This window comes from Sarcophilus harrisii, chromosome 1, assembly GCF_902635505.1.
Source record: "Sarcophilus harrisii chromosome 1, mSarHar1.11, whole genome shotgun sequence".
NCBI classification, from domain to species: domain Eukaryota; kingdom Metazoa; phylum Chordata; class Mammalia; order Dasyuromorphia; family Dasyuridae; genus Sarcophilus; species Sarcophilus harrisii.
In genome coordinates, this window is record NC_045426.1 from 172,460,489 (window position 1) to 172,473,855 (window position 13,367).

At 39.1% G+C, this 13,367-nt stretch overlaps 1 protein-coding gene across 4 annotated transcripts in view; it reads right to left on the reverse strand.

The window, feature by feature from the left end:
- The window catches only part of SSBP2 (single stranded DNA binding protein 2), a 375,378-nt gene extending 365,562 nt beyond the window's left edge, over positions 1-9,816 (reverse strand). For 2 of the 4 annotated variants that reach the window (XM_031967116.1, XM_031967100.1), the window contains exon 1: positions 9,645-9,811. In XM_031967116.1, the coding sequence (XP_031822976.1) occupies positions 9,645-9,706 (62 nt within the window). In that variant the 5' untranslated portion in view covers positions 9,707-9,811. Of the gene's footprint in view, positions 1-9,644 lie in introns of all 4 variants that reach the window. The other 2 variants (XM_031967111.1, XM_031967094.1) reach the window with 2 other exon arrangements.
- Positions 9,817-13,367: the final 3,551 nt, after the last annotated feature.

Here is a 13,367-nt window from a genome sequence, read left to right on the forward strand (position 1 = left end):
AATTCCAAATAAACTATGCAATCATTTTCAAACCTAAATTTTTTCTTGGTGACTGATAGACCTGATATAAGTAGATAAAGAGGAAAAACATAAATTTATTTAATATATTTCCTTCTGAATCCTTACTAAGGTTATCACTCTGACATCTTGTCTTTAAAATAGATTCTTCACATGGATTGCACAAATGTTCTAAAAGATCCCTGAATATGTGTGTGTGTGCACGCATGTATGAGGATATGTGTGTCTGTGTGAACTAGAATCCATGAGTTTGAATGTGGAAAAAAAAAACTACATCTTTCTTTCACTTAGTTGAAACAAAGGAGTGGATTGTTAAAATATCAGTTTTTTTTTTTTAATTTTATGCATTTAAAAAAGTATTCTGAAGAAAGGGTCCATCAATTTCACCAAATTGCCAAAAAGATTCATGATTCAAATCATAGTAGCAGAATAAAGAGTGGCAAATTGGTCGTTGCTGAAAAATTTTTCCAGGCCAAAAAAAGAGGATCCTCATAGTAAAAATGTATGAAGTTGATGAACATATGCTAATTTAAAAGAGTAAATGATTTAGCATAACAATATTATTGCTACATTTAGTATCACTTGAAAATTAAAAGAAATCAAAATTACCTAAGAAAACTGTGTCATACCTACTCTTGAACTACATGTAGCTCTGAGAAAATTCCCTCTCTAAATTTCAGATCTTATTATAAAAACCACACAATGAATAGGAAAACTTAACAAACAAACAAACAAAAATACAAGTCACTCCAAGGAGAAAATAGGAGTTAGAGAAGAAAATAAAGCTGTTTTAACCTTTTAATTATCATCATTTAAGTCTATATTTTGTTTTTGCACTTGACTCTCAAACTTCATAAGCAGGCCACTGTCAGCTGGTCACCAGCTGAGGACAAGGAATAAAAAAAAAAAGTTGGATGGAGTCAGGACTTGGATGAAAAGTTCATGCAGTTGCACACACTTCACAAATAAGGAGATAAGGACTGAAACTTATTTCCTTGGTATTGGAAACTCCCAGGGAAGTAAATTTTCTCTACTAATTAAGGTCAACACCTTCTGTAATTTATATTTTAAAGATTTGCCTAGAATACTAAGTAAGCAAATGACTTACACAGGGTCACTTTAGTAGAAGCTTTAGTATGAGTCAGATACAGCACTTAGATCTAGGTCTTCATGGCTCCAAAATCAGCTCTCCATTCCCTGTAACTTGTCTCTCTATGACCTTCATAAACACACACACAAAAGTTGACAGTGTACTTAGAAACCTAAATTCCAAGCATTTCAAGTATCAGGCGTTGGAGTTGTGAAAATCAAAATCTTTAGGGATCTTAGTAAACCTACTTCTAGGCAGATCCAAACTCTTATCCCAGACTTCCTTCCTATTGATATAAAAGCTATAAGATTTTTCATAGGTGTAAAGTTAGTGCTTTTTTTTTAAACCCCTTTTTAGACTTGTTTAGGGCTTTTCCACAATTATATTCTGTGAAACTCAAGGAAGACATGGAGAATAAAAAGTTGTCTCTAATAAATATTATATCTGAAACTAAAAAAAAAAAAAAAAAAAAACTAGTTTAAATCCAACATCAATCACTTGAATAGTCAAGCTATAAATCATTGTTAATATTCAAAGTATTTCTGTATAGCTAACTTAAATCCTTCAAGTTTCATTATAAATCCATTCATTTCCTTAATGTAATCTTCAATCCTTTTTATGCATCCCAATAAAGCTTTCCTTTATATGTGTATATATATATATATATACACATACATCTTTAGTATATATAATCTTTGCAACAAAGAATAGTTTCATTTTTAGAAGCTACATGCCATACATTTAAAAGCTATTTACTTGGAAATTTTTCAGATTAATTTTGCACTTAAGAGTTAAAAAATCAGAATTGTTTGGTTACTTGCTGAAGCAATTTGAAGCTGATAATCATGAAATCATTGGGAGGTGAATTATCCTCCAATTCTACTCATTAATTACTGTTATCCCTGAAATGTATATTTGATATTAGAAGTGAGAATTGCTTGATGTCTATATATTATGGCCAATCCTTTGCAAGCAGTTAAGGATTGCCACCATTACCAAGTATTGAGAATAGTGGCAAAAAGACCTGTTGTAATCTATTTATAAGTATATTACATAAATATTTTTTGACAAAGAATAAACAATTTCTTGATTGTATCTTCAAATTTTTAAATATCATAATCTAAACGATATTATTTATCAAAAATCATGAACAGATGCTTTAAATTATTTTAAGGTTAAAAGTCATTAAACCTTAAAAAGCAAAACCACTGATTTTTTATATATTCTATTTGCATCAGTATAGGTGATTTTATGCATTAAATAAAAAACCTACTTCACAATGTTGTTGTGAAGATCAAATGAGATAACTTATATAAAGTACTTTGCAAACCTTAAAGTGCTATGTAAATATTACCCATTACTAATTGAAGGAAAGAAATCTCCATGCCCACACAAAATTTAGGGATAAAAATTTTTATTTAAAATATTTTTACACTTCAGGAGAAAGGACAATTTTGGTTTCAGTCTTTGTCTTACTTTACTTATTTGAACATAACTGCAATTACATATTTTCCATGAATAACCAATAATGAGAAAAACCATTTTTTAATTTCTCTATCTTCATAAATATCTTCTCAAATGACTCATTGTAGAAATATAGCCTATTAATATTTGACTTAAAATAGTATAATAATTAATGATTACATTAATAATTAAAGACTAAACTATTATACTTTTATAGGTATATAAAATGGGCAAAATAAACACAATAGAGTGTCATACTTTACATACATTCTCTTTGTATAGAATTCTCCATTTGTTTAATAATATTTTTATAATTTAAAGCTAACATAAAATTTGAAAAATTAGACATTAAGATAATTGTTCAAATAGACTACCAGAAAAGTTATCTAAGTTGTCACAATGTTTAAGATTCCAACTGAAAACATCCTATTACAGATAAACTAAATTATTTAAAGGGGAAAACTGTGAGAGTGGCTTTACCATAATAAGAAAGTAGTATATTAGCTTGAAATAAAATTAAAATACAGACTAAGAACTAAACAAACACAAAATTCTGAAACTTCTTTTGAACAGCAATTGTCCACATTGTTATACGCTTTCATAAACATCAAATTCACTTAAAAAATAATGGTTTTTGACTATCAACATTTTTAATAAGTTGTGAATATAGCCATTTATTTATCATATCCCCTGAACATTTGGTTATATATATAAACTAACCCAAATTTATGCATTATGTAAATTATAATAAATAGCAATACTATGTCTATTCTTTAAGAAAATTAAATATACAGAGGCTAATAAGTGAACACAACTTAGACATTAAACAGAAAAGACAAATCCCCACAATATTAAGCTTTTTGTTCAGTTTTTCACAAGTACATTTTATTTCTACACCATTAATTCCATTTTAATACTTTTTTTAGGAAGAAAGAAAAGAAAAAAAATGTGTAAGCTATTAACAAAATATACTTTATCTTATCATTCCTCCCAACAAAAAAACTAGCTAACAAAATGTTAAGTGTCTGCAAATATTTCATTAGATCCTCTTTCACCAATGTCAAAGCAAATATGTACTTGACAATGGTGGGCATCATGTACAATATTATTAGTATGCATTATATCTTCAATTTGTGTTTCGAGTCAGGGCTCTCATATCCATAATTTTTTATGCCAAGTTTAATTTCTTTATATTCCTATCCTATGGCCAATAATAAGCTGAATGGCTTATTTGCCTTTTTGGTTTTTTCTGAAAGGGAAGGAATAATGGTAAAGTTCATATAGTAAAGGTTCTTTTCAATTTTGCACCAGAATGTAGGTCTTTAAAGTGAATTTGCAATAATTTCTATATCCTGAGTAATTCTATTATTACTCTAAATATGATGTTCTAATTTTTAAAGAAATTCATTCCATTTTCTGCCTATGGTTGAAGCTGCAAGACACATTTGGTCCACTATTGCGCAGCAACTAAAATTTAATGTGTTTTTTCATGCTGAATTGGTTTTATGGGGCAAACTGGCTTTGAAACTGAGGAATAAACCTTTAATATGGAAAGGAGGAAAGAACAAGGGTATATTTTCCTTTATAGCTTTGCAAAGACACATGACAATATTACTATCTTCCAAGGATTCACAACAAACCTCCTCCTAAATAATGACTTTTTAATAGGCTTTTAATAATTTACACATCAAACTTCTGAACTTAATTTTAGGTAAACACAGAAAAAATCCCTAAAAATATTAGTTTTCAAGCACAGATAAGAACTAAGAAATTCAAACATCTAGAATGTCATTTTTAATACAACCTAAGCACTATATGAAAGGTTTTGTTAAAAAAAAAAAAAGTAATTGAAGAAATCAGTCATGTACTGATATTTTGTTTCTTAGCACTGGTGAACAAGTAGATTTTTTAATGTACAAGTTCAATTTTATCAAACTAGATTTCTGTAGCTCTGAAAATCTTGTCATTCATTAATTCACCAGCTATGTCTCTGAAGTAATCAATGCCAGACCTGCCATAAACATATTTTCTTCTGGAGGAAGTAAAAAATCTTCAGAGTAATTTGACATATATCCAAAACATTTTATTTAGTTATTTTTTGCTTTAAGACTAAATGAAAACCAACACTATAATGCTACAACGTTGACTTCCTATTGATGGTTAAAAATTCAGTGGATTTAACAAGCAACAGTATTTGCTTTAAATGAAGTAACATTTAAACACCAAAATATGGTCTTGGATTCTTCGATTAAAAAGCCACAATTTAAAAACAAAAATTTAACCAAAACTGTTCTCTCAGAACTCTTAAAGTAAATTATCATTTTATTATTAAATTTTATATCTGAAAAAAACTATCCTTAACAGGCTGTTTCTCTTTGTATCTGATTCATTTCCTATGCTTTTATACCTTTAAATTAAAACCTTATTAAAGGATTTAAATAAGTGAACATTTCTATTCATCTATTTGAAATCTGCTGTGTAGTTTTCAGCTCCAATATGACTTGATACAAATCAGTTAAAACACATACTACTATCATTCTTTCATAAATACTGCTTGAGTTTATATCTAACATTAAGATTAAAGAGGACTATCTCATATCTTACTAACAAACTAGTAGAAAAAAGAAATTAGGATCCCTTATCATTATGTTTCCATCTTTATCTCCAACAAAATTTTGAAATTTCCTAAGAGTTACTCTGTAAACCAACATACACACACACACACACACACACACACACACACACACACACACATCAATGTCCTATCACAGCCACAAGAACAGGCCAACATTAGTATAAACATTAAGGCCATAAAGAGATCTTAAAGGTCATCTGGTCCTACTCTCATTTTACAGATAGAGAAACAGGCCTCAAGAGGTTAAGTGACTTGCCCAAATCAGTTTTTGTGATTCTAAATTGGAGGAGGATAGGAGGGAAGGTTTTCCACTATACCATAACTTTATCAAATATTATGAAATTACTGGAGTAATATGTAGATCAAACCAACTCTTGACACTACAATTTATGTAAAGCCTGAAACTTATTATCCTGTAACATTATATTCTATATCAAGTGTTAATAAAGTAAATAAATAAGTCCTTTATAAAGCACTATGGTGCAATCTAGAATTAATCTTGGAGGCAAGAATGCCTAAACTTGTCTCACTGCTGAGCTACAGAACTGAGGAGAGACCCTAGGCTAGTCACTGATTCTCTCAGTGAGTGAGATAACTTAAGATTAATGCCTCTCAATTACAAAGGAAATGATGACCTATAGAGAAAGCTCCTCAGCCGAAGCTCTCTATATAGTTGAAATCACTGGTCCAATTAAAAAAAAAAAAAATAAGAGTAAGGAATCTCTAAAGGAATGCAGTAAATAGAACCAAAATGCTGAATATCTGTTTTTGTGGTCATTGGGAAAAAACAACTTTTGCATTCACCTAAATCCTCTGATATTCTTCTCAATAAATTCCTAATGTAGAATCAAGATTATGGTACAAATTTGTTTTTTTTCTCTCCTGAAAATTTTTAACCACACAAATTTAGGACTAATTCAAATCTCTTTGTAAATGCAATCTATTATATATATGGGAAAAAAAACTCATATTAATCAAATTCTACCTTTTACTACATTTAGAAGAGTAGCTACAGTTTCATATATAGACTATACAAACTTAAAAAACTCTGACCCTAAATACTATGAATTTGTTTTAAGTACTGTACTTCAAAAAGGAACTTCCTTTTAAGAAAAAGAAAACAACTAAACTAAACATAAGCATTTATCAGTTATCCACCATCAACTTGAATGTTGCAAAACTGCAATGAGAAAATATGCCTCTCAGCAAATTATAAAAGCATTTCTTTTATTTCATACTCATGCTTAGAATACCTAATTTTTTCAGAAATTACCTGTTTATACTATGCACGAGGTACTTAAATCTATGATCTAGGATCAAGACTAGTACACATTGTCTCTACTGAAACAAGATACTTTCTTTGCTAAAGCACCTCTTTACCAAGTTTGGTACTCTCCAACAGAAGTTCACATTCCAGTCTTAGATGTTACACTTGGTAAATCAACACAATTTTTAAAAATCCAAATTAAATAATCACAAGTTACAGAATAGGAAAATTGAATGTTTAAGCTTAATCCATCAATTAAAAAAAATTCCACTAAAAAGAAAGCAAGGTATATGCTATAAAATAAATGTCTACAGTATTTATTTTTCCCCAGTTCCAAATAATGTTCACCTAAAAAAATTAATGCAGTAAAAATTAACATTCTGTAGTATTCACTGTCAATAGTTTGAAAGTGACCCACCCACCTGAATTTAGTACAGAAAGCAAATCCTTTCATGAAGGCCAGAATTTCTGATGCCAATTGCAATGAATGGAAGAAGGAATGTATTTAAATCAAATAGCACCATCTAGCAGGCAGGCCCCCCATAACTTTAAGGGTAGTTATTACTGAGAACTACAGAACTCAGCAAGTTCTAACAGTAAAACTAGCCAGAATCACTTTTTTTCCATATATTATAAGTTTACTAAATGCATATTGTATTGAGTAACAAGAGAAAACTTGAGAGGAAAAATAAAAAGGAAAGAATGAAAACTTCAGGAAAGTAAAATTTCACAAATACTTCATAGTATAAATTAGATACATCTAAAATGCATTCCCTTCCAGGAGCCCACAGCTGATAAATCCAATATAATTCAAGTTCTTAGTTTATACATTCCACAAGAGGAATTAAATAATACCAGAACTGATCAAGTCTCTGACCCCCCTCATTTAAATGAGTTTAAAATATAAAGACCTTATATCCCTCAGAGGCAAATTTGTTCTAACTAACAAAAACGAACTTCCAAACAAGTATTTTTTTTTCATCATTTACTGAAACCAATGATTAACTCATGACATAGGTTGTTTTAAACTACAATCTCAGGAACTGCTGTTTTTTAATTACGCCCCTGAACCTTTGTGGGCTTACTACCTCAAGAGACTCTACATACAGCTACTCAAAATCTCTCTATCGAAAGCTGTAGCATCTCTTTAGGCAGGCATTCTCTTAATGTTTTTCTAACACGAAGGCCTTTTACTAAGAACTCCCCAAAGAAATTGTGTCTGTTGCTGCCAACAAGAGGATTAGGTTTTTCTCTCCTTGTGGCAAAGGAAACTTTCATGAGAAGGGTGCGCAAGGAAAGGAAGCTCAATCACCTCTGAGTTTTCCACTTTATTCGTGCAGCTACTATTATGCACTAACTTCGGATCGACAGCCAAAGTACATTTCCTTAGCGGTTCCCAAATTATTTTACCTCCGGCCTGAGTTCCTATCAAGGGTAGCTTTCACTAGAACAGCTCCACCAATAAGATTGTGGGGCGCTTACAGAGCATCTCCTTTTCTCTCTTTGCACCAGTCAACCCTGAGAAAAGAAGGGTCTGTTCCTCTTACCAACAGCCACCTATTCTTTTATTCATTTTTAGTAGCGTTCAAATCCTCCTTACGAGTACATATGGATAGCGGGCAGCAGCCTTGCACCGCAGTTTACAGAGCCTGACGGCCACGAGTCATGGGGCCCTTTTTTGTACACGACTTCTCTCCAAGTCACCACCGGGGCGAACACCTGTATCTCCCCCTCCACGCTGACCCAACAGTTCCTCCCCACGACGAATACTTTTGCCCTCAGAAACAAAATAAAACCCCCCCCACCACCCCCCCCACAACCCTCCTCCCTACTACCTCTGGCTCCACCACCACAGGCACTCTCCTATGAGCATCCGCCACTCCAGCAGCTTGCCTTTCACGCTCCCGGGGTACCTGCCCCCCTTTGCACCCCACTGCTGCCACCAACGGCTCCCTTTGCACCGTACCAACCCCAGTCACACCACAGTCCCGCTTTGCCGGCCTCTCCAAGCCCACCCACCTTCCGTAGCACCGCTCCACACCGACAGCTTCCCGGGTCTGCCAACCTCTCCGCCACCAGCCACCCCCCGCTGTGGCCGCCGTCTTCCCCCTCCCCTCCCCCCAGCCGGGGCTGTCGCGGCTCCCTTGACATTTGGGAGACGTAAAGTCTCCATAAAAAAGTTCTCGGCTACCGGCAGCAGAACTGGGTTTGCTACGTGAGGGCGAATACACTAGCAACCTCCACACGGAAATTCCTCCTCTCTGAGGCAGGCTTTCCCCCATGCCCGACCCCTCCCCAAGTTAACTCACTCTTAAGAAAAAAAAACACTGCCAAACTTATAATCCACCGTCTCTCCGTATCCCCTACCCCACCTCGTAATGTTCTGTTGTTTTGTTTTGTTTTTAAAGCACGGAACATCCCCAGGACGGCGGCAGAGAAAGAGCACGATCCTCCCCTTCCTCCTCCCCCCAATATCCTGCCCAAACATCTTCATCTCCTGCCCAGTCCTCCCACGATGTGACCCCTGCCAGCAGGCTCTACCTGCCCCTCAGCCCTGCTTCTAAGCACGCCTTCCCACCGCAGCCTGCCCGTCCCCGAAGGACCAAAGCCAGCCCCTCTACCCTCGTCCCTTCTCCCCAGCTTCTCCAGGACCCTCAACCCAAGCACGCGCCCCCCCATTCCCAGCCTGCCGAGCCCCGTCACCCAGAACTATTGCACCCTCCCCGTGCCTTCTCACCTCCCCGCCCAAGCTTCCTCGCCCCCAACCCGGTCCTCCCCTCTAGACCCACCTCCCCCTCACATACCCATACCCTCACCCCCATCGGAGGTGCAGAGCCCTCTACCCTCCACTCCCCCCACCCCAGGGCTGCTTTTTTAGTCTCTGCAGCCCTGGAGCCCTGCTGCAAAGTTACTTTGTGAGCAGAGAAACCAACGGATGATTTCCCTCAATCATCCAAACAAGTTTCCATCCTCGCCACCACCCCCCGACACACACAGTCGCTTCCTTCGACAGCCCCCCACTGCCGCCCTGCTCGCCCGAGTGCCTCCGAAGCAACCACTACCCCCATCCCCCCCCACCTCGCCCCCTTCCCCCTCCCATCCCACCCCAGTGAGGGTGTGCAGGCTAGAGGGTGTGGGGAGTGGTGGTAAAGAGAAGAGACGACACTTACTTCTCCCGGGCCTGGCTGTCGGACGGGACGGCGCTGCTGTTACTCTTGCCTTTGCCGTACATGCTTGTGCCGAGAGCAGCTCCCACTGTCACGCACCTGTCAACCCATCACAGCCTCCCCGGGAACAGCCCCGTCCCCATGGCGACCCACGCAGCCACCCCCACCATTGGACGCCCCGGGCCTGGACCCCGCCTCCTTCGCCTAGGCAACGGGAGAGACTGACAGCTTCCACCCCCCACCTCTCCCGACGTTCTGTAGCGCGCGGTGGCAGCAACAGCCAAAGCCGCCGTCTCCTCCCTCCTTCCCTCCCTCCTTCTCTTTCTCCTCCTTCCCTCCTCCCTCTCTCCTTCCCCCTCCCCCTCCGAACCCCGGCGCAAGGGGGGAATTAGAAACTGCTCTAGAAGGATTTTAAACAACTGGCTGTTCCCTCCACCGCCGCCCCTCCCCCCGCGCCGCCCGCGCGAGGCTCCTCACTGGAGAGAAGGCGCCGGGAGGAGGGGAAAGTGCGGCCTGGAGTCTCACAGGCAGGAGCCGGCGGAGCTGGAGCGGACGCGGCCCCCAGACTCTGGGGCGCCCGACAGACACGCGGCCCCAGCCCACCCCTGGGGCTCCCCGCTGTGCCCTAGGAACACAGGCTAGGGGGAGGCAGGAAACGGAGGGAGGAACGCCTCACGCCCACACCCCATGAGGCCCCCAGTTCTGGGGATCCGACCCCCTCCGAGGCTCCCCCAGTCTGACTCCCGCAGACCTTGGCCGCCCTGAGGCGTGATTTGCCCCAGTCCGCATCCTTCCCTCACCCGGGCGCTGACCCCGGCCCACCCCGGCCCCACATCTCCTCCCAGGCCTGCCGAGGCATTCCCGGGGCCCTGCTGGCGCCTCCTTGCACTCGGGGGGCCTCCGGGTGCGGTGGGGGGGAGGGGGCGCTTTGGCCCCACACCCATACATGCACACGCACGTATCAGCGTGAATTTGGGCCCCAGGCTCGGGCGAAGTCACCAGAGCTCCCAAGCTGCCCCTGGCCCCACAAATACGTGGGAAACTGACTCAGAAAGAGACCCCCCCAAAAAGGGGGTACTTGTCCTTTTCGGAACCATCCTATTTCTGCCTATGTGGGAAAAGTTTAAAACACACACAGACACACACAACAAGGCTATTCCCAAAGGGGCTCCCTTTTCTCCAGCTGAAATCCCCGGCTGGGAAACGAGGCTGGGTGCAAATGTGGAAAAGGAGCCGGGGAGGGGAGGCTGTGGTTCCCTGGATGGGGGTGGGGGCGGGGCGGGGGTGGGGGTGACCAGGCAAAAGGTAGGGAGCTGGAGCGGAGGGCGAAAATGGGGGTGGGGGGTGGGGGGGAGGGGGGAGACTGCCGGCTACTCCTGATATCTAGCTTTAAATACTTAGCATGACTATGAAAATGCACAGAGACAGAGAGAACCGAAAGAAATGGGATTGTAGGGAGCACTGGCAGGAAGGAAGGGACAGGAATAAAACAGCAATAAAAGGGTAAGGGAGGGCAACAGACAGGAGAGAGAGAAGGGGGTGGGGGGAGAGAGAGAGGCCTTCCACCATCCATCCAGCATAAATCAGCCAGACTTGGGGAAAAGGAAAACAACAAAGAGCAAGTACATGAAGAGTGGGGGAAAGAAGAGAATTGGGGGGGAAATAAGAAACGGAGGAAAATTGAATAAGGAAACAAAGAGCATTTCCTTTAGTAATAAAGGAGAATAGCGAGAGAGAAAGTATTGCCCTTTCAGTGATAAAGGGAGCTCTTAGATGAGGAAATTCATTCTCTGCAACTTAGTTTTTAGAGTTGCTTAGAGCACTAATCACCCAGGGTCACAGGCCCGATGAGTTTTGAAAGGTGGAACTTAAAACACATCTTAGCTGGAAAGTCAACAATGCTATGACAAAGCTGCATCTAAATAAGATCTCCTCCTCTAAGAATAAAGACTAAAAATGAGAGAAAACAGGAAATTAAGTTTAAAAAAAAATAGTGGGGAAAAAGGAAAAATATGCAGACAGACAAAAGGAATATAGGGTAAAAGAAAAAATATTGGAGAATATAAGAAGTATCGCCCCCCAAAAAAAAAATTTTTTTCATGAAAATATGAGCATCCTTCATATCTCTCATGGCCTATTGGATTGCTGTATAATATAATTTAAGGTTAATAAATACAGATTCTGAAGAAATGTAATGAGGTAGATAAAACCAGTAACTCCCTCCTCTTCGTTTTTTGGTCAAAACTTCCAAATTTTTAAGGCTGCTACTGCTTCCTCAAAGTCTGTCATCAGGTTACTTTTATTTAACCGGTGTTCAAATATTCGATATCCATTGGCTCCAATCCAGAAAATTATGGTTTTAACCCACAGGTCCATCAGCCATGGAACCCTATAGGCTGTTGCTCTTGGATTGCAAGGGAGTTCTGGCTGCCATCCCATCCTCATGCCTATACCTGCAGAAGAAATTGTTTCCCCTAAAAATCAAAAAGCCCCCTGCCTTTTCAATGATTCCAAAACCACATTAGCCATTACATTTGCACTTAGACCTGGATATGGATGTGAGGAGGGGGGAAAGGAGGAAAGAAAGAAAGAGAGGAAGGGGGAGATGGAGGAGGCAGAGAGAGAGGGAGGGAGGGAGAGAGAGAGAGAGAGAGAGAGAGAGAGAGAGAGAGAGAGAGAGAGAAGAGGAGGAAGGAGAGGGAGGGAAGGAGGGAGAAAAGGAGGGAGGGAGAGGAGTATAGTACATATATTTTAGCTATCTTCATGAAAGACAGTGAACATTATAACTGAACCAATCTGAGGCAAATATCACCTCTTGCTAATACAGGTATATGATTCATAAAGTCATTTATTGATTCTATATAATGATCCATCATTAATAGGTAAAGCAATGTTTCAGGTAACAATGTTATAAAAGCAAACTATCTTCCAGGGTCAGATAATCAAAGAGCAGGCTACAAGAAAGAAACATCAAATTATAATAAGGTTGGATTGAGCTGGGCTAGGTTGGACTGGACAGAATCCTAACTGACACAAGGTATAGACTGCACAATTCATCAGAGGGACTATGGATGTAGCTAAAGCCAAAAGTATTATGGAGGGAGGAGAGGGAGTGGCTGGCTGAAAGGCAAAAAAGCAGAGTCCAGAAACAGCATGAAAAAGGGGAATGGGAGGAGCTAACTCTTTTGTTAACCAGAGATTTCCCTAACTTCTAATTTAAGATCCATCTAGAATAGTAATTTTCATATGAAATTGTTCTTCTTACAATTCTCTCTTCTTTTTTATTTTCTTCTTTTTTCTTTTCTTCTCCTTTTCCTCTTTTTCCATCTCCTCCTCCTCCTTTTCCATCTTTTTCTCCTCCTTCTCCTCTTCTTTTTCCTTTTTTCCTCCACATCAAAGTCCTCCTCCTCAGACTCCTTCCTTCCCTTGTTATCCTCTACTCATGACATCTATCTGATATTCAACAACAAAAAGTGAAGACCCAAGGATAAAAGTGTCTATTAGGCCCAGGCTGGTCTGTTTTCTAACTATTATCATAATATCAATACCCAACCTGAAGGTGGGGATTATGTTGTATGAACTTTACATTGAGGATGCCTGTATGGCCAAAATAGATATATACAAAATTTTACCATACATAATATGTGCCCACAGCTTCAGATCTCTTATTTCTCAATTACTTTGAACTTTAAGGTAAAGAAATGGAGAATGAATAATAAAAGGAAT